At 41.9% G+C, this 22,285-nt stretch overlaps 1 protein-coding gene and 1 long non-coding RNA gene across 2 annotated transcripts in view; one reads left to right on the top strand and one right to left on the bottom strand.

Annotated features, from left to right (window-relative positions):
- The window catches only part of LOC137044478 (uncharacterized), a 379,696-nt gene that overhangs the window by 82,356 nt on the left and 275,055 nt on the right, over positions 1 to 22,285 (bottom strand). The gene's annotated exons all lie outside the window — the stretch shown is intronic.
- Positions 1 to 22,285, top strand: part of shisa9b (shisa family member 9b) — an 84,188-nt gene that overhangs the window by 3,264 nt on the left and 58,639 nt on the right. Inside the window, 1 exon segment of the mRNA XM_067420601.1 lies at positions 1,494 to 1,615. Within this exon segment, the coding sequence (XP_067276702.1) occupies positions 1,494 to 1,615 (122 nt within the window).

The raw sequence follows: 22,285 nt of genomic DNA, 5'->3' as shown, positions 1-22,285 counted from the left end.
TATTTATTTTCTGGGAACATAGACTTAAAATACTCAGGACTTAAAATAGACTTAATAGACTAAAACAGACTGGGAACATGGACTTAAAATATTCATGACTCATCATGGACAAAGGGGCGTATCTAAATTTGTATCCAATCATGCTCTCTAGAATGAGACTGCCCCTCCCACTGCAACCTGTCAGGAAGTAGCAAATCAGGTTCATGGAATCTAGGCCAGATTTACTAAACTAGGAATAATTAGTGCAAGAGCGCAATACCATAAAAGCAGTTGGGAGTGGAAATCCTGAGCGTGATCTATTGAAAGGGTGCAAATGAAAGAAATCAGATGCAGCCGGATCATTTTCATAATGACCAACGCAATCTACCAGTTACAGTCTGGTTTAAGGTGTGCTTTTGTTGGGCGGTAAATAATGGCGCAAACACCAGTAAATTGACGAGCGCAAACCTTTGTAAATCACCTTGTGGGATTCATTTAAATACTTTCCTCCCATAGATTTTGCATCAACACGCCTTTTCAGCACTAATTTTTCACTGCATTTCTTTAGTAAATCCTAATAGTGTTTTATTTTTATTTATTTTTTTACACCAAAAGAGAGTTTGCGCTGGCACAAGCAGTTAGTAAATCAATCCCTGGAAATTATTGGCTATAAAAAAAATAAATAAAAAAATAAATAAATAAAATAAACTGTTTTGCAGTTTCAAAAGAAAATGTGTCAACACAGGAAAGAAAACTGTTTATTTGATGATGTATTTAATGTACCACACTAGCCTGACGTGGTCATACTCAATTCTAGTCAGAATATGAGTCTGAAGCTGCTCCATTGGGCTTTGATTATTTGGGCGTGTTTTAACCGAACCAGGAAAGACATCAATTGGATAGACCTACAACCAGAGCAACGGAGCAACGCTATTGTTTTGGGCTAGTAATTGGCAGGTTTTGTTGTAAAAACTTGGCAACCCTGTCTGCAGGCACACTGGAATAAACAATCTTTGCCAGTGTTGTAAAAAAAAAGAGGATACACAGAGCACTTACCAACATGATCATCATTTCAGAGAGAAACAGTGAAGGTGAATGCATATACGAACAAGACCTCCATTTAGGATTTGAACAAATTCAACCAAGCACCTTTTGATGATGTGGATGATTATGTTACTGTTCATTATCGGTCCGTCATCGTCTAAAGCCCATTCTGACATTTTAATTGGTTTGAACAGTTTCTGTAACTCCTCATAATACAGTTCATAATTACTCCTCTATGGATCAAGTCCAGACCGAACTGCCCAAGCTCAAATTTTGCGGGCGGGGCTGAGTTCAGCTGGCATCCAGGCTAGTACCACACTATCATTTTGGTCTAGTATTATGTAATACCTCTTTGTCAAGATTTGTTTAAAATTTAAAGAATTTCTAATGAGGAGAATGTGTATTGAATCACTCTATATTAATAAACAGGTTTTTTTTGTAATATGATTAAACGAAGCCTGTCTCCATAGAGCCCTGGCCCAGGTGATGCGCCAGACAGCTCCAGGAGAACATGTGGAGAGGGAGGAGAGTATGGCAGTGCATGGACAACACTATGAGAACATGCAGGCCAGAGCAACAGGAAACAATCTGCGTAAGTAAATCTGTTCCTTACCATCAGAGCTCATGCACAACAGGTCGAATCATTGTCACTTAAAGCTCAGTTTAGCTCGTTCTGGAAAACACTCTCCACTGTGAAAATCCAATAGTAGCAGATGCATCTTCTTTACCCCAGAGAAGCAGCTGTGAGGTCCTATGGCTATTCATCAGTAAATATCTTCGCCTGCTTGATTCGACTCCTACTGAGAACAGGGGAAGTAGTTAGAGAAGCCCATTTTTGGCGTGTCCGGTGGGCTGCAGTAGCACTTGCATGCGTCTATAGTGATCATTTAACATGCTGAGATAGTAATTACCACAGGCTAAGTGGCTGACTAACACACAGAAAGCACACACACTCTCTCTCTCGCACACATACACACACACATACACACACATTCAACTCTATCTCCCGCTCTCTTGCCACCTCACTCATGCTGTTATTTCATGCAAATAATACAAATGTGCAGGAAAATATGAGAACTAGCGATTATCACCTTAAAAATAACCCGTTTACTGTAGCAAGTGTGCTGAACTCTTTTATAACATGGATAGTTCTGGTCCTGGGTGCTGATTGGTCAAAACAACACATTATAAAACATATAGTTCAGGTCCTGGAAACTGATCGATCAATACAACATATAGAAACAAAAGGTTCTGCTGATTGGTCAATACGGATTATTATAAAATGGATATTTCTGGACCTTGATGCTGTTTGGTCAATATTACATATTATAAAGCAGATAGTTCTGGCCCTGAATACTTATTTGGTTAATACAACATTGCATAAAACGGATAGTGCCAGTCCTGGATGCTGATTGGTAAGTATTTAATATTGTAAACGGATAGTCCAGGTTTTGGATGCTGATTGGTCAGTATATTATAAAATGGATAGTTCTGGTCCTGGATGCTGATTGGTCAAAGCAAAGTCCAAGTCATGATATAGTAACAGCTGTGATGTGAAACAGCTAGTTGATCATAATCTGTTAATAATAAGAGATCGTGATCAACTAGCTGTGATGTGAAAGAGCTAGTTGATCACGATCTCTTATTATTAACAGATTATTTTTGTTGTATTGCAACACTGTCACATGTCAGGGGCTGTATCAAAAGGATGGCACTAAAAGATTGTTCATAGCAAAATAATGATATTTTACTATGTTGAAATTAAACCATTTTATTAAATGATAAGGCTCTTGAGGCTGTACTTTGTTGTGAATATGGTCCCAACTATATTCATTAGCTAGCAAGGCTTCTCATTCTGAAATATACATCTTACTGCTGATATATAACTTCCCATTTAGCAGAGATATTTGACATGGAAGTTTCCTCTGCAAATAATGATTAAAATGAAATATTACAAGATAGAAAGTCTAATTCAATCAACTTCAGCCCACAAACAGCTGATTTACTAACATTGTCTTGTGGCATGTCACAGTGTTGCCATGGTGCTGACGGATTCCCAGTCTGTGTCCCAGTTGTCTTCCGGATGTTTAGATCAATATGCCTCGCGTCGAGTCAAACAGTCACTCTTTACTTGATAGCCTCCTAATGAAAGTAAAAAAAAGCAGTTGTAGCAGATGCTGTATGCTCTTTTTATAGCCCGTGTGTTTCATGCAAACACTGCGACATGCCTGGTAAGATATGTTTATGTAACAACATTGCTGTACAAAGTCTGGTGGCTTTTATTTGACCGCATTGAAATTCATTGGCCTGACAGCTGTTGCTTTAACTGTGGACAGAGAGAGTAATTTCAGAATTTAAATGGAAGTGGAAAGCTTTTTGTTGATGTTCGGCTGTTATCACAATACAAGATGCACGCTTGACTTTTTCCATTGGTCTCTGCTCATTCTCTGAGATTGAAGAAAGGGATTTCGTGGAAAGAAAACAAATCGAGCACTTAAAGATAGCTGTCTGCTCTGGAAGAGAGCAAGGGAGTGAAATCTGTAGTGCACACCCATGTTTTTTCTTCAACAACACTTGAGAGGCAATGGGGAGTGTATGTTAACAGGCTGGCTGAGTGATTGAGCTTGCTGCTAAAAGTGCAACAGAGCGCAGCGACATGCAGGTGCTGCTCCTCTAAAGAGCTGTCTCTACGAATGCTGGGGAGAAATAACTTTATGAGAGAAGGGCCGTCTGTAGGGAACTCAGACGTCTTGCTGAACAAAGCAGGGAAAACATGCAAACCATTCAAGGCTCTGTGGCCACAAACCCATTAAAGTGTTTACTTGAGGAGTGCTGACTGGGGCCACACTGGGACCAGGGGTTGGCTTGGCCTTGTTGTGTTAAACAAGGTTACACACAAGAAGGACAACTGAAAGTGAAAAGTTGAGAACCGTGTCATTCATGAAAGATAAGAAGAGTGAAGCAGAACGTTAGTGACAGAGCACGGTGTTTGATGCATGTGTTCTTGACACGTTTAGGGTCCTGCACACTGTGATTTTTCAAAATCCATTGCGAATGTTGATAGTCAGACTGTACGAACATGATCCCCGATGTAATACATGTCACACTGTAAGATCGCAGTTGTCATTAATGTCAGACTGTACGATAGAGGCACGCTAAAAACAGACGCACACAAGAAAACTTGTCCGAGTTTTATATCCTCAATGAATGACGTGTTCGGTGACAGTGAGCTGCATTACATGCGGGACTGAAATGGTGGCTAAGAAAAAATATCTGGCTCTCGATTCGAAGAAATCTCTGGCTCTCGTTACGGTCATAGTTTGTCTTGAAAAACCGAGATATTTGCCGGTCTTCGTAGGAGAAGTCGAACTGCAGGATTGTGCAACAAATCTTCTGACACTGCCAGTGTTTTTGTGACATTTGGGGACACTCCATAGGCGTAATGTTTTTTATACTGTACAAACCTTATTTTCTATCCCCTTACACTGCCCCTGCCCCTAAACCTACCCATCACAGGAAACATTCTGCATTTTTACTTTCTTAAAAAAAAACTCATCCTGTATGATTTATAAGCATTTTGAAAAGTGGGGACATGGCCAATGTTCTCATATTTCACCCTCTCCTTGTAATACCTATGTCATACATTATACACATTTGTGTCCTCATATGTCACACACACACACATACACATACGTGTGCGTGCCCAGATCAAGAAAGGAATATTATTTCACTATTTGAGATTCACTGGCTTATGTTTTGGTAGCCTGTCTGGAAAACACATAGCTGCGGGACTATTATTACATATAAAAAAGACGTTTTAGTCACATAAGTGCGTTACAACCATTCATGTCGGATCCAATATAGAAGGCACAGCATTGTATTTTAATTAGGGCTGTTAAGGAATATTCTAAATTCGAATATATATTCGAATAGTAAAAAAAAAAAAAACGAATTTCGAAGGTGAAAATTAATATTCGAATTTAAAAAAGGCGTAAAGAAAAAAAATCACCTGCCGCGGTAGTAGAGGCGTGGCTGTCTGCTTTGCGAGTGAGCGCGCGCATGGGGGTTCAGGGACAGGTCACAGGAGTCGCACCGTCACTGCTGAAAGCTGACGCGTCTTGCAGGGAAGATGGCAGAAAGTCCAGAGCCCAACTCAATATGTCTGCAAATCCAGCTTGACCTGAGGCTTGATTCCGCAGTGAAATAAAGCGAACGTGTAAATGTCTTCCCCACGTGAGCTGAAACTTTATTAAAAATAAATTAAGTATCGCACATTTCTAATATTAGGATCTGAAGGAAGCTTATGCAGCGACTGTGTTCTTCCACAATATCTTGCTATCTTCTTCGGTATGTTTATTGCTGCTGGCTAGCGCGATCTGAGCAGCTCCATGAGTCGGTGGGCAGAACTACTGAATTAGACGCGCTGTAGAAGCGGTGTTTCGTTAAATATGAGGACACGATCGTTTTCTGGGCCTGGCGTCAATAAAAGCTTTTGTTTGACTAACAAGGAAGTTTTCAGCTCTAAAACTGGATACAGCTCTAGAAAAAAAGTTTTTTCCCCTCTCATGTGGAACAGATCGGATATTACGTGAACGTGTAAGCAGGGGAAAAAATGCATGAATTCTGTATTCAGGCCTCACTCATATGTGGTAATAAATATGACATGATTCAGATACGTGCATTTGTGTCTGCCATGTAAAGGATCAAATCGAATATTCCCCAGTAAATGCAAATCATACGTCATTGAAAAAGGGACAGGGGCGAATGACGTCAACTCAGGTGGACACCAACTACAATCACATGACACTAATGGTGTGATGCAAGACGAGAGCAATGTTTTGCTGACCTTTACCAAAACACTGAGTAATAGTTTAGTCTCCATTCATTGCATCCATTGAATATTGTGCCATTTTATTTTATTTTCCAGGTCAGAATGTCTTGGGCTGTTTCGCCAGTGTGTAATGTAAATGCACATGTCGGATATGGGTCAGATGTAGTCACCCAATCAGAATTGTGACCAGTGCAATCAGTGTAAATGCGGCCTAAAAAACCCACACAGTCATCATGTTTTCAGGCCATTTCAGGTTTTGATGTGATATAAAGTGACATATCTAAGTGGTTGAGTTGTTTATTCACTTTTTAATTAGTCTTCCCATTACTGCCATCATTTTGTTCATTCAGACACGGATGAAAACAAGAGGCGGCAGGATTTATCGCACAAACCAATCATATCCAATCATAGTGAGATAAAGACATTGCCTCGTCTCACCTGACTTCTCCCCATTCATTCTCAGTTACCCCCCCCATTAACCCCACCACACACATAACAGGATCCATTAAAACTCAATGGGATCAGGGGAGGCAAGAGAGACCTGGATAACACTGTAACAGCTGTAACGGACAGTAATCATTTTTGCACGACACTAGCCACGTTTACATGCACACTTTTTTGTCATTCCGATTAAAATCATCCCGATTGAAAGATTTAGTGGACTGTTTACATGAGACGTTATCTAAACCGGTCTGGTGTTTACATATGCTAACTTTCAATCGCAATCATTTTGTCACATGCAGTTTGTCTGCCGCATCAAAAATGTCAACGCTGTCCTCTCCACCAGCTGGAATGTGTTAACTGTAGCCATAGCAACTCTCAACGGCCACCAGGACTAATACAGTATTATAAGTATTATACAGTATTATAAGCTATTTATTTGTTGTAAAGTGTAATAATCATCTCAGAAAAAAATAAATTATTCTGTCAGGCACAGTTGAAGTAAAAACTGCCTGGGCGGAATAGCACTTCTGAGAGTACTTCGGCTCGGCGCAGTAAAAAGTCCCGGCCGAAACATCTTCCCTCACATCTCTCTATTGACAGAAATGATAGAGTGTGGGGGGGGGAGGTGTGAGGAAAGATGTTTCGGCCGGGACTTTTTACTGCGCCGAGCCGAAGTACTCTCAGAAGTGCTATTCCGCCATACATTATAGTTCTCCTTTTTAATCCGATTAGAAACGTGCCACGTTTTATTTTGTCACCATACTTGATCGTTCAACTACTCGTGTAACTGTATTTAAATAGGGGAAACGTGGAGTTGTTTGGTACTTCTAACTTGATCTCTGTTTGGTTCCATAGTGAATGAACTGGGCTTAGTGGGCTAAGCTAAATGCTATCAGATCGTCACCGTGCGTCAGAGAGATTAAGTGCACGCACTGAGACGAGAGAGGTATGTATCAACTCGTTTTAGTTAAGGGAATGACATAGTTTAATATGAAAAAGCGGTGAGGAAACCCTTTAAGGACATTGACTGTGAGATGACTGAGACAAACACGCTCCATCAGACTGAAAGAGCAAGACTGATATTTACGTAACACAGATCGAACCTCACTTAAAAGGCTTTAAAAAATGCCGGTTGTAATAAAATGTTCAACCAATCAGCATGTTCAGCACCCAAGTCCCACCCTCGAAAGTTCCTAAACTTAGAAAAAGTACTACCTTGTGACCAGGGCTGTTTGGAGGGGAAAATATTTACCCGAAACTTCATTTTGACCCTGGTTCCTGCAGTCTAAACACACTGAGTACCACCCCAAAGTTACTAGTTCCTGGGGAAATTGCGGTGGGAAGACGGCTTTACTGGGATTTTCATGCACAACCATTTCTAGGGTTTACAAAGAATGGTGTGAAAAGGGAAAAACATCCAGTATGTGGCAGTCCTGTGGGAGAAAATGCCTTGTTGATGCTAGAGGTCAGAGGAGAATGGGCCGACTGATTCAAGCTGATAGAAGAGCAACTTTGACTGATATAACCACTTCTTACAACCGAGGTATGCAGCAAACGGCAGAAGACCCCACTGGGTACCACTCACCTCCACTACAACTAGGAAAAAGAGGCTACAATTTGCACAAGCTCACCAAAATTGGAGAGTTGAAGACTGGAAAAATGTTGCCTGGTCTGATGAGTCTCGATTTCTTAGTGCCAATTGAGCATTGTTTAAATGCCATGGTCTACCTGAGCATTGTTTCTGACCATGTCCATCCCTTTATGACCACCATGTACCCATCCTCTGATGGCTACTTCCTACTTCCTTTCAAATTGGTTTCTTGAACATGACAGTGAGTTCACTGTACTAAAATGGCCCCCACAGTCAACAGATCTCAACCCAATAGAGCATCTGTGGGATGTGGTGGAACGGGAGCTTGGTGCCCTGGATGTGCATCCCACAAATCTCCATCAACTGCACGATGCTATCCTATCAATATGGGCCAACATTTCTAAAAAATGCTTTCAGCACCTGGTTGAATCAATGCCACGTAGAATTAAGGCATTTCTGAAGGCGAAAGGGGGTCAAACATAGTATTAATATGGTGTTCCTAATAATCATTTAGGGGAGTGTATGTTCAATGTTGAAAAAACAGCTGGGCTGCGTAATATTTTTGTGGTAATTGTGATTAAGTCAAGTCATGAAAACTTTTTTTTATATAAATAGCGCTTTTACAATGATGATTTCACAGTGTTAGACAGGAAAATGTTGCAACAAAATTTGATTCGGCTGTATAGTCGCTCTGGAGAAAACTGATGTCATCAGCTCATTTCAATTTATCATATAGCGACAATTTGGGCAGATCAGTAATATAGTGTATATAGTTAATTGAGTAATTAATTTTATTTGGATATTTAGTTGAAAACATACGTCTTAGAAATCCACCCCATGATACATTTTTTCGTGATCCTTGATGAATAGAAAGTTCAAAAGAACAGCATTTATTTGAAATCTAAATATTTTATTATAATTGTCTTTGCTGTCACGATCAATTTAATATTTCAACCTTTGATCAGGTTATTTGTTTTATTTTTTGTCATTTTTCAGCCAGGCTAACAGTAAAAAAAAAATCCTGATTGATTATGTGCTAATGTTCATATCTTAAAAATGACTTTACGGTGTATGAAAACATATTCATTAATGCCTTTTAGATTGCATTTATCAATAGAGCTACAGATGGTGAAATTTCCCTAAACTTTTTGCTTTCAGTTAGCCTTCTGTTTGCATGCTAATACTTTAGCATACTAGCTTTGCACAGTGCTGACTGGTTGAAAACTATTTTGATTAGAATATCACAATGGAGCTCTATGTTTTTGGCATCAAGATGCTTTTCACACACTAGTTAAACTGTCGAGCTGGGGCTAACTGCTGAATCTAGCTAGATCTTGACTCCCAGTTCGATGAGGCATCTGCTTATTTTAACTGAAAGGTGGGATTTCCTTATTGAACAAATCCTTTCTATGAATGGTCCGCCTACTCCTCCTCAAACTGTCTCACTGCCAAAAAATCCCAGTCACTCTCTACTGTATCTACCTAATAAAGAGGCAAAAGCCCAAAAATATCTGTTCTACAATTATCTGGTGGCTGGGAAAACAGAATTAGTCTGAGTAAATCAGTCACTGAAATGCAATTCAGTCCCAATCTAGCAATTCAGGTTAACCAAGCACAAACTTGGTTTGGCTTGAGTGCTTTATGTATTTACTGCCCGACCACTATAATTTTCTCAATAAGCTCGCACAATAAGCCTGTGAAGCCCAGAGTTCTGCTGTTAAGCTCTGGCCCAAACATTTATTAGCCCAAGCTGAGCGTCTGTTTTTATTTAAACAGGTGACAGCAATGATATATAATTAATTCACCCCTAGAGTCAGTGTTTGTACAGCAGTTTCACTCATGAGAATCTGCTTAAACTCAGAATCCGCTGGGCAAAGAAACTAGCGGTGACTCATTGCTATTCCAGTTAACCTAATCAACTCTGTCTTCTGTTTATACACACCAGAACAGCTTTTAGAGAGCTTATAGGACTAAATAACTGTTAGAGGTGAAATTGGCATCAAAATCAATGGAAATGCATCCCGTATGAAGACTGCAGCTGAGTTAAAAAGTCATAGCTGATAATTTTGATAATGCTGTGCCTTTTCTGTACAGTAGAGAAACACAACTGGAAATGTTTTACCAGGAGTGAATATTCCTTTCAAAAGTCCTTGAATTCAGCTATGGTTTAGTTACACAGACAGCGTTACCTGGTTTGCTGCACAGCTTGTTTCCATGGAGATGATAAAAGATTTTGCTGACCATTGTTTTTCTTCCACATGAAAAAATACAGCTGAACTAAAACAAATAAAATAAAAAAATAAGTAAAATATATGGCAGATAAATAAAGCATTATAATGGGATCAAATGGATGTTATGCCAGATGCATATATGTTGCATGTGATTGGCCATTTAGCAAGATGGAAGTAATGACCTGCTCATGAATTCATCCACATAGTTTCATCACATCACAAACTTTGTTTCCTAAATATTTGACAAAAATTATATATATATATATATATATATATATATATATATATATATATATATATATATATATATATATATATATATATATACATATACATATATATATATATATATATATACATATACATATATATATATATACATATACATATATGTATATATATATATATATATATATATATATATATATATATATATATATATATATATATATATATATATATATATATATATATATATATATATATATATATATATATATATATAAGTAAGGGTGTAAACTTTAAACATTGTAACTTTGCAGATGTTGTTCACCCTCAAACAGCAACATAACACACTAGCTAAAGGTAGAAAAGTGAAATCATGTTTTGCCACCCCTTTAAGAATTATTGATTCAAATGCCCCACACTAAATTCATTGTCTTCCTTGAAGATGAATACCCCTTGTTTAGTTTAGTTTAGTTTAGTTTAGTTTAGTTTAGTTTAGTTTAGTTTAGTTTAGTTTAGTTTAGTTTAGTTTAGTTTAGTTTAAATTTATTTTAATTTATTTCTGAAATATATGTAACAATACGACAAAATAACTTGCACTGAAATGAAGGATATTATATTTATACTGCATTATTCAACTATGCTTATGCACATGAGATGCAATAATAATCTGCAATAAATAAATCAGGAAAAAAATCTTAATTCATGCCAATGATATGATCTATATGAAAAAGATTAGAAGAAGTATATATATATAAGTAAGGGTGTCCAAACTTTTTAAAAATAGGGCCAGATTCAATGTTGTGGACACACATTTATTTAGTTGTCAACCATTAACATTTACATTTACATTTAATCATTTAGCATACGCTTTTATCCAAAGCGACTTACAAAGAAAGGGGAGAGCAATAGAAGCAACGAAACAAACAAGGCCAACAACCTGTAAGGTTTTTTTTTTTTTTTTTGGGACAAACAGACAAAAATTAATGTATAGTTAAGTGCTATTCTTTATTGGTCAGGTGCAATTGGAAGAGATGTGTCTTAAGATGTTTTTTTAAAAATGGCTACAGACTCGGCAGCACGAATTGAGATCGGCAGGTCATTCCACCAGGTGGGAATGGTCCAGGAAAATGTCCGTGAGAGCGATTTCATGCTTCTTTGGGATGGAACCACGAGGCGTCGCTTACTCGCAGAACGCAAGCTTCTGGAGGCTGTGTAAGTCACGTGCTTCCAAGTCTCCAGTGCGACATGCCCATTAAACCCCAGTGTTCAGAAGACAGCCTCAAAACCAATGTAGAAAATAGCCTATTACTTATTAGTTATGATGTTTTGAATGTAAAAACCACACAAACATCATTAGTTGACCTCAGACAACAGTATAAAAAAGAAAAAAAGCCAGTTCATGACACCTTTAAACAAAAATAACAAATATGCATTCTAATGCATTCTTTTTATATCAACTCTTGAAAATGGGTAAGTTTCATAGACCAAAAAGCTGAGAAAATCATGTTTTTGTCATTCAGATGATGATCAAAACACAGAAATAATAAATCGAGTTCATCAACACACCGAATGCTTGCAGGTCTGTAGCATGTCCTGGGTCCACATTTCATTCAGCAACATTAGACAGTTTTGATTTATATGCTATTTTAATGTTGGTGACAGCGTTATTTTATGTAAGCATATGCTATCCCTTGTTTCTGCAACTTCTTTGCATATGCTTTGATTAGGATAGTCAGTGCTCTTTCAGAAGATGTGTCATAGTGCCACCTAGCGTATAACAATGAAAATATGGAAACCTGAACAAATTCCACATTTGGCAGGGAAAGAGTTATTAACACTGTTAATTATAAACTTTTGCAAATTAGAAAAAAATTGTTTTGTACTGTGTATTATAATGTTGTGATCCCTAAATTTACTTGTCGCATATAAAACGGTTTTCAGTTAGCATTTCTGCACTTCCTGTTCCCTTGTCCTGAAGTCAATGGGTTTGTTTAAATAGCTGAAATAAGGTCTGTGGTGAACACAAGCTCAAGACACTTTGACTTTTTATTCTACAACTAAAATACACCCCCACTCGTGATTTTTTTGAAGCTGTTATGTGTCTTGAAAGTTGCTGTATGGTGACTGAGATGTATCAGGGGATAGTTTGAGAGCACAGCTGAAATGACTGTTATTGATTTTAATGAATTTAGGCAAGGACGGGTAGAGCCCAGGCAATCAGATCAATTATCGCATATTTACAGTTCCCTATTCCCTCTACTGCAGCCCCCCCCCCCCCCCCCGAATAATTATCAGTTAATTTCCTGCCAGTCGGCGTGCTGACAGGTAGGTGGCTATGTAAATCAGCGGCATCCGAGGAAGGCTGCGATGACTGGCAAGCAATGTTGTGTACTTCTCAGATTGCATAGGCTCTAAGTTAACACATTATAATTAGAAAAAAAACTGCACACCATCAAAAACAAGCAAAACATATAAATAATCCGCGATTGGAGCTGTGACATAAATCGCGCGTCTGGCTCGTCAGAGGGTGCATGGAGCTCACACTGCTAAAGCAACTGTTGAAAAGATGAGAGCTGAGAAAGGCTGCTTTTTCATCGGGCCCAAATTGGCTCTTTGAGAGCTGTGACACAATAGGGGGTGGATTGCTTCAGACCTTCATACATCCCACCATCAGTCAAACACTCCCACAGCTTAAGCTGAAAACGGTCATAGATGATTGTAGAGGATCATTTGCCCACTTTATGTTAAAGGGGTCACGCATGAGGAATCCACCTTGCTCTTTTAAGATCTGTTTGAAACTAAGGTGCAAAAATAACATTCTAAAAAACGTCAGAATCTCAAAAAATTTACATGAGACCACCCACATTTATATGTCAACATCGCCTATTCTGTGTTCAGAAACTTACCGTTGAAATAATGAAGATATGAAGCACACTGTAAAAAAAAGTTGCTGCCTTGAATTTGTAAGTACAATTAACTTTAATTACATTAAACTTGGCTTAACTTATTTTGATTAGTTAAAGCAATGTATATATATATATATATATATATATATATATATATATATATATATATATATATATATATATATATATATATATATTATATATATATATATATATATATATATATATATATATATATATATACTTCTTCTAATCTTTTTCATATAGATCATATCATTGGCATGATTTAAGATTTTTTTCCTGATTTATTTATTGCAGATTATTATTGCATCTCATGTTCATAAGCATAGTTGAATAATGCAGTATAAATATAATATCCTTCATTTCAGTGCAAGTTATTTTGTCGTATTGTTACATATATTTCAGAAATAAATAAACTAAACTAAACTAAACTAAACTAAACTAAACTAAACTAAACTAAACTAAACTAAACTAAACTAAACTAAACTAAACTAAACTAAACAAGGGGTATTCATCTTCAAGGAAGACAATGAATTTAGTGTGGGGCATTTAAATCAATAATTCTTAAAGGGGTGGCAAAACATGATTTCACTTTTCTACCTTTAGCTAGTGTGTTATGTTGCTGTTTGAGGGTGAACAACATCTGCAAAGTTACAACGTTTAAAGTTTAAAGTATAAAGTAAAGGGAGATATTTGCTCTTAAAGAAATCAATTTCTAAGGACTACAGCAAATGGGAACTACAGTAGAGTACGGATTGGGCTGCATTTTTCTGTCCGAGCCCGGCCCACGTCCGACAGAGCAGTAACCGAACCCGACCCGAGCCCAAAAATCTATTTTTTTCCCACATATACTAATGACACGTGTATAGCTACGTTTGTTTGTGTGGAAAGCCCGCTTTTCTTAAGCAACTGTAGGAAGGCATTCTGAAATGTTTACAGACGAGCGCATCAGCACGCGCATGGGGCATCAAACGTTACACAGAGCCCAATCAAATAGCCAACTGAAATTAAATGAACAAAGGTCTACTAAAAAAAGGCCCAAGCTAACAGAACAAAACCTTAACGTAACACAATTGAAATGCTTATTGGAATGAAAGTCACTCTTACCATTTTTCTCAAACTATATGGTTCCTAAACTGCAACATGGGATCTATTTACACAATCCATCCATCAAAGTTTAAGCTAATTGAGGTTTTATGCAGAAAAAAGAATTGCATCAACTGTGGATGGCTTCAAGGCTGTCCTCTTCTTCTCGATGGTCCTGCCAGCAGCGCTGAAGTTGCGCTCGTTGCTACTGCTGCTGGCTGGAATGACAAGGATGCCGCAGGCAATATGTACGCACGTGTTGCCCGTTGTTGTCACAGCGACATAAACTAATTTCCGCACACAGGAAGACAGATGTTCGGGTAATATTTTACTTTTTTTTAATCACAAAAACAAACCATTGCATCAAGTTAAATAGACCCATTGGCTATAATAAGCCGTTTTAAAATTCAAAGGTTCAATGCCTTATCGCCTCGACGTGACCGAGCCTGACCCGAACCCGAACGTCATTTCTAAATATCTGTCCGAACCCGGCCCGGCCCGTCGGGTACCGTCGGGCTCGGGTTGGGTATCCATTCTCTAAACTACAGCCTTTTCCTCCAGGGTAGCTGACATCAGCAGCTCTAATATTTACATAAACCCCTCCTCTGAGAATATTGAATAAGGGGGGGCGATGCCATTTTTTATTGCTGTGGAATGGTAGGCTGGAGCGCTGGTCATGTAATGATGACGAAACACTGTTATTTTCATCCCGATTGCAGGTACACTTTGTTCAGCCTTCCTGGGGACAGGGGAGTTAGGGATCAATGGTTAAAATTTAAATCTTGCTTTCTGTGCTGCACATTTCACAGAGGAAAGCGTCTCAGGTTACGTATGTAACCATGGTTCCCTGAGAGGGAACGAGACGCTGCGTCGAAACGCTAGGGGACGCCTCTGCGTGCCATGTCATGAAGCACTTGTGTAATCAGTCCAATAGCGGGACGATACGTCACGGGCGGGTGATGTCATCGACCAGGAAGCTATAAAGCATGCCCGGACCAAACAGTCACTAGCTTCTGGAAAAGTCGAACAAATCGATCACAGGCATGCCGGGAGTATGGCATCTCGACGCAGCGTCTCGTTCCCTCTCAGGGAACCATGGTTACATACGTAACCTGAGACGTTCCCTATCTCGAGGGAACTTCGAGCTGCGTCGAAACGCTAGGGGACCTCAATACCCACGCCGCCAGAGTCCCAAATGTCTGTATGTGTGAATCAACCCAGAAACACCCGGGACCCCGGTGTAGAGGCTACATCTAGATTGTAAAACCTCACAAATGTATGCGGAGAGGACCACCCAGCCGCATCACATACCTCTGACAATGAAACTCCCGAAATAAGAGCCATAGAGGCAGCCATACTCCTAGTGGAGTGGGCGCGGACCCTCATTGGTGAAGGATGTCCGGCCGACTCATAAGCGAGCGAAATAGCCTCGACTATCCACTTGCTAAGCATCTGCTTTGAAGCTGGTTTTCCCTTGCTCGGGGACCCAAAAACACACAAACAACTGTTCTGAGTTTCGCCACAGGGCAGCCCTGTGGACATATGCATCTAGGGCCCTGACCGGACATAGCAGATTTAGCTTCTCTTGGTCTTGACTAGTGAACGGAGGTGGACAGAAAGCCTGCAGCATTACTGGTCCCGGCACATTAGTCGGGACCTTGGGAGCATATCCTTCCCTCGGGAAGAGAAATGCTTTTACCATTCCTGGTGCAAACTCCAGACAAGAGGGTGCCACTGCCTAAGTAGGCACCCTCGAGCGTGCCGCAGGTCTGCGCCTCAAGGTACCACGAAGGAAACGCATGACCCAAGGGTGTTTCCCCAATGATGCATTATCTAATGGAATATGATAAGCAGATATCGCCGACACATATACTTTCAGTGTTGACGGAGATAACCCTGCGGAGAATTTTTCTTGTAGGAACTCAAGAACTGAACCGAACGGGCAGTTAACAGGGTCCAAAGCCTGGTGCGTACACCAGGCGACAAAAACTCTCCATTTGAGTGCGTAAAGTCTCCTTGTGGGTGGTGCTCTGGAGTGCAACATGGTCTCTATCACCTCAGTAGATAGACCCGTGTCTTATGAACTGGGCCCCCTCAGGGGCCAAGCCCACCGTTTCCACAGTTCCGGGCGCGGGTGCAGTACTGACCCCCCCGGCCTGCGAAAGAAGATCTCTCCTGACTGGGATTTTCCAGGGAGGACCTTCTAGGAGAGACATAATGTCGGCGAGCCATACTTGGCCCGGCCAGAGCGGGGCTACCAATAAAAGCTGAACCCCGTCCCGGCGGACGCTCTCCAGCACTCCTGGGAGCAATGCCAGAGGGGGGAAGGCGTACAGACGCAGCCTCGGCCACGTCTGTACCATTGCGTCCAGCCCAGCAGGGCTGGATGCGTGAGGGAGAAATATGCTGGACAGTGTGTCGTCTCTCGAGACGCAAACAGATCCACCTGGGCTCGCCCAAAGCGGATCCACAGCTCCTCCACCACCTCGGGTGGAGTCTCCATTCTCCCGGCATCACTCCCTGCCTCGACAGGGAGTCTGCCGCTACATACAGGACCCCCGGGATGTACATCGCCCTGAGCGAGAGCATCTTGCCGTGGGCCCATGTTAGCATATGACGCGTCAGCTTCCACACCCGACGCAATCTCAACCCCCCCTGGTGATTTATATACGAGACCACCGAAGTGTTGTCTGACCGAACTAACACATGGCGGCCCCGCAGGTCTGAGAGGAAGTGTTTGATTTTATATGATTGAAACACAGCCATCAGCTCCAGCTGGTTTATGTGCCAGGAGAGCTGACGGCCGCTCAGACCTTGGGCCGAGCGGCCACTCATGACCGCTCCCCAGCCAGTTAGAGAGGCATCCGTCGTTAGCGTTACGCGACGACAAGGAGCCCCCAGAACTGGACCTTGGGACAGGACCCAAGGATCTTTTCACTTCACTAAGGCACGTAGGCAGCGCCGCGTGACCTTGATCAAGCGAAAAAGGGTTTCCCCTCAGGGAGAACCCCTTGGTCCTGAGCCACCGCTGTAAGGGTCTCATGTACCGCAGGCCAAAAGGTACCCCGTTGGACGCTGCTGTCATCAGCCCTAACACTCTCTGAAAGTGTTTCACAGTGAGTGACTGACCTAGCTTTATCTGGTTCACGGTATCCAGGATCGTTTTTATCCTGGGAGGGGATAGCCGAGCCAACATTATTTTCGTGTCCCAGACTACCGCCAGAAAAGTAGTGCTGCAGCTTATAGGTGCCAGCACACATTTCTTTCCGTTCAACCTTAACCCCAACACTCTCATATGGGCGAGAACAGCATCTCAATGCTGAACACCCACTGTTTCGACTATGCTAACACCAGCCAATCGTCGATATAGTTGAGCACGCGAATGCCCTGGAGTCGCACCTGAGCCAGAGCTGCATTCACGCACTTGGTGAAAGTGTGGGGTGATTAAGCTAGGCCGAATGGCAGCACTCAATACTGGTAAGCTTCGCCCCCAAAAGCAAACCTGAAGACCTGTCTGTGCTGCGGAAGGATGGAGATGTGGAAGTATACATTTTTTAGGTCTATTGTGACACACCAGTCCTCGGACCTGACGTGACACACGATCTGTTTTATCGTGAGCATTTTGTTTAGCTGATGCAGATCTAAAAATAGGCCTTAACCCTCCATCCTTCTTTGGAACTATGAAGTACCGGCTGTAAAAGCCCGACTCTCTGCAGAGGGGAGGGACCCGTGTATAGCCTCTTTTCGCAGAAGAGTCTGTACCTCTCGTTCCATGACCAGAGGCTGCTCGGGGGTTACTACCGTAGGAGTAACCCTGCTGAACACGGGTGGGTGACCGAACCCTTTTTATAATGTGAGCAGGACCCATTCTGAGATATTCGGCAGAAGTTTCCACGCTGCCAGAAAATCTACTAAGGGAACCAGCCTCTCGAGGCTGGTCTCTGGATTTTCCTGGGTGGTCAGCCCGGTGTCCTGTAACGGATAACCGGCAGGTAGCAACCGAACTGACCGCCCCGGGGCCCTCACGAGAGGGCGCGAACATCCCCAAGCCGCTACGTTTCCGGGCGGACAAGGAGATATATGTTCGCCGGGGACCGCCGCGCCCTGAAGCACCAACGGTGGCAGGGTTGGCAGACCGGCCCCCCCCGATGGCACCGGGAAAGAGCGGGCGCCTCGGCGAGCCGCACTCTCCCGGAGGGGACTGCCATCGGAAGTCCTGCGCCTCTGACGTCAGGACTTCTTAGCCGAGGCCTTCCTAGCAGTAAGGACGGCCCTCAGATCCGCCCTACCACGGGAAGGTCCCGGCTGAGCGCGTCGCCCGGACCCCCGATCTCTCTGCGGGGGGGCCCCGAGCGGCCACGCTCTCTCTTTTGTTTTGCTTGGTGTAGGTTTGAGAAAGGATGTACTCGGCTGAGGCTGCCCCGCCCGACAGCCCCAGAGGGACATTTTGATTTATTTATTTATTTATTATATATATATATTTTTATATTTCACATCTCAATATCAATATCCCCCAGCAGGTCTGCTTGTTTTATATGCTTGCAGGGCAACCGCCGTATACAAACCGGCGGCCGCCTGATCTGCTGCCGAATATGCCCTACCCCCAAAGCCGACTTTTTTTTTTTTTTTTTTTTTACCGGCTTGTTGTGGGCAGCTGTGGGGCTGTGTGACGATGTGGACTCGGGGGAGAGATAGCTCGCAAGCGTCTCTTCCCCGCGAGACATCGTCGCCCTTTCTGAATGATAGATGCAGACCCATAATCTACGCGATGCCTCGGCAAACACGCGATCTGAGCCACTAAACTCAACCCCGTAATCTACACGCTGCCTCAGCAAGCGCGAGATCCGCGATCGAGTCATAGAATCTATATTGTAGACCCGTGATCTACACGCTGCCTCGGCAAACGCGAGATCCGAGCCACTAGATTCAGCCCCTCGTAATCTCAAACATACTGTCTGCTCGCCATTATATTGTTCTTTCTCTTTCTTATTTTATTTATATATTTATTTATTTTTTGGCGAACTTCTTGACACTCGGCCGGCCAGTCTAAACTTAACCTGGACACAGCGCGAGTTACACCAATAGCACCTCTTTTTATGAGTGTGTGTGTGTCGTTTTCTTTTGGCAGATCATCATCAGCGCTAACAACATCCAGTTCCTCGGAGCTGGAGTGCTGCTGCGCTTGTGCCTCAGCGCGAGCGGAAGAAAACCGCAGAGCGTGCTTCCAGCTCGCTAACTGAGGCATGAGATCCAGCGGGTAAAGGCAGAGATAGGGGATCACCCGTCTCTAACCCCGCCACTAGATCCAACTGCGATCCCCAGGACGCGAGCCTTCGCTGCGCCTCGGCAACAGCGGGACCCGAGCCCTGAGGACCGCGAGCCAAAGCACTCTCCTCGAAGAGTGCCCGGCGTGATCTTAATATGCGCATTGGGAGTCTCTCGCAATGCTCGCAGCCGACCCCCTCGAGAGCTGACTGGGCATGCTCGAGCCCCAAACACATCACACATTAGGACGTGTGTATCCCCACAGGGAGGAACACAACACCTATACTGACTTGCCATATTTCTTTCTTTCTTTCTTTTTTGAACACACACACAATAAATGGACATACAATTCACACAGAGCGCTTGTGAAGACACAGAAGCTAGTGACTGTTTGGTCCGGGCATGCTTTATAGCTTCCTGGTCGATGACGTCACCCGCCCGTGACGTATCGTCCCGCTATTGGACTGATTACACAAGTGCTTCATGACATGGCACGCAGAGGCGTCCCCTAGCGTTTCGACGCAGCTCGAAGTTCCCTCGAGATAGGGAACTTACAATCGTCGCACAATGGCTTGTCCTGAAAGATAGAGCAGTTCCAACTTTAAAAATAGAAGCTGTTTACGGGCCATAACCTATAAGTATGATTTATTTTTCGTTGATATGTTTTCCTGTAATAGTTTGTATTGTTAATTGTACGTTGTAGCAAGGAAGTAAACAAGTTGACAACACTGTTTGGCTCTGCAAACCAGTTTATTGACACGTGCGATCACATTCTAGGCTGGTCCTGCAGCGTACGATGACATATATGATTAGAACGTTCAGTCAAATTAAAAAATGTAAATCTGCTTTAGCGCATTGAGTGAGTGAGAGACAGACTGAGCTCAGTGTCTTTTAATGTTTATTTTAGGTTTCAAACATTCCAATTTACATTACACAATCACAAAAAAATGTCACATATATCAGGAGAAGTGGATGATCTTAAGTTGTAAATCCAGCAGACTCCATCTCCATCAGTGTTTAAACATATACCGGCGGCGCGGACGCCCAGAGGCCGTGATGACTTTACCGATAAGCTAACACAATCATTTTCTACCCTGTTCCCTCACGCAATGTCACATTAGTTGAATTCAGGGTGATTGGGACGCTTTTCCCAAGTCATCTCAATGCCAAAAAAGTCCCAATCACCTTGAATTCACCATATATCAGGAGAAGTGTATGATCTTGTGTTGTAAATCCAGCAGGCTCCGTCAGTGTTGTAAGTTAAACATATAATGGCGCAGACACCCACAGCCTGTGAAAACTTTACCGATCAACAAACACAACCCTTTTCGACCCTGCTCACTCACGTAATGTCACATTACATATATCAGGTGAAGTGGATGATCTTGTGTGACTCACTGTCAAAGTTGAAATCATATAATGGCTGCGCTCCACCCACAGCCCGTGATAACTTACCAATCATCAAACACGTGCATTAGGCGGTTAGCGCATCAGAACACAGTCAGCTAACCAATCTGAGCCCATTGATTATTTTTGAGGGACCGGCTTCATAGAACCCGGGAACCATCAGACTGGACAGAGCAGTGTAGAATACAGGTTAAATATATGAAAATATATTAAATTTTTTTTTTTAAACGACGCATGAACGCGTGTTAAAATGCACCCCACAAACACAATCAAGCCTTTGATAGAATGTGTTTTACCACCCCTTTAATAATTTCCCATAGCGCACCAAAAAAGCCTAAAAGAGTGAACAATTACCTAGTAAGCAGCTCAGTAGGTTAGTTGTAGGCATACTTTTTTTTTTTTTTTTTGATTGCTTAAATGAGGATTATTGCTGTGTACATTTTCCAGTATTTGTCCAAATGTGTTCTGGTATAATGGCACCCTACAAGAGCTGTTATTGTTATGCAAGTGCAGAGCCGTCATAAACAGCATGAAAATCATTCTTGACTGTGTTTAAACAGCATGGCTAAAATGACAGAAGGGCATTTCAAGTCCAAATCAATGCAGATTATTTATTTTTTTTCGGTAAAGAAGACGGCATCATCAAAAAAAAATTGCATCTTAAGAAATGGCATTTCAAAGAGCCCAATTGCACAATGATTTTACTGATTCCAAACAATTAAAGTAATGCAGTGCTAAATAAAGCAAAACAATAAAAGCTCTTTGTCCATTATGGCCTAGCTGTGCTTTTATTCAAGCATTTCTCTGGGAATGTAGGGACGGTGTCAACATGTCGCCCCCCTGCCGTACTGGATGACTGACAGGTGACTGTGTGCACTTGTTCCTATCATTTGCCCATGGCACAAGCCTCCCATCGCAACTGGAGCACTTACGGTAGCATGGCCTCTTTTTTTACCGCAGGTGGTCAAGCAGAGGAAAAGTATTTCCTCTCAACTTAAAAACCATGTCAATGAGGGGCTGTCAGACCACTTCCTCGCAGTCAAAATGTAAGCCCAGTGGTGATGTACACTCCTGAAATGGGTCAGTCCAATCTGGATTTTATGGCACCGCTGTAAGAAATGGGTCCACTTCACTTTTTTTTATTGGTCTACATTCTTCAGGGGCAGAATTTAGTCTGGAGGGCATTTTATCTTCCAGAGTTTCTGGACTGAGTGTTTGAAGCATTTACTGAGAAAAAAAAAATCAGGTTATA

This window comes from Pseudorasbora parva, chromosome 2 (genome assembly GCF_024679245.1).
Source record: "Pseudorasbora parva isolate DD20220531a chromosome 2, ASM2467924v1, whole genome shotgun sequence".
Lineage (NCBI taxonomy): Eukaryota > Metazoa > Chordata > Actinopteri > Cypriniformes > Gobionidae > Pseudorasbora > Pseudorasbora parva.
This window is presented reverse-complemented; position numbering and strand designations above follow the sequence as displayed.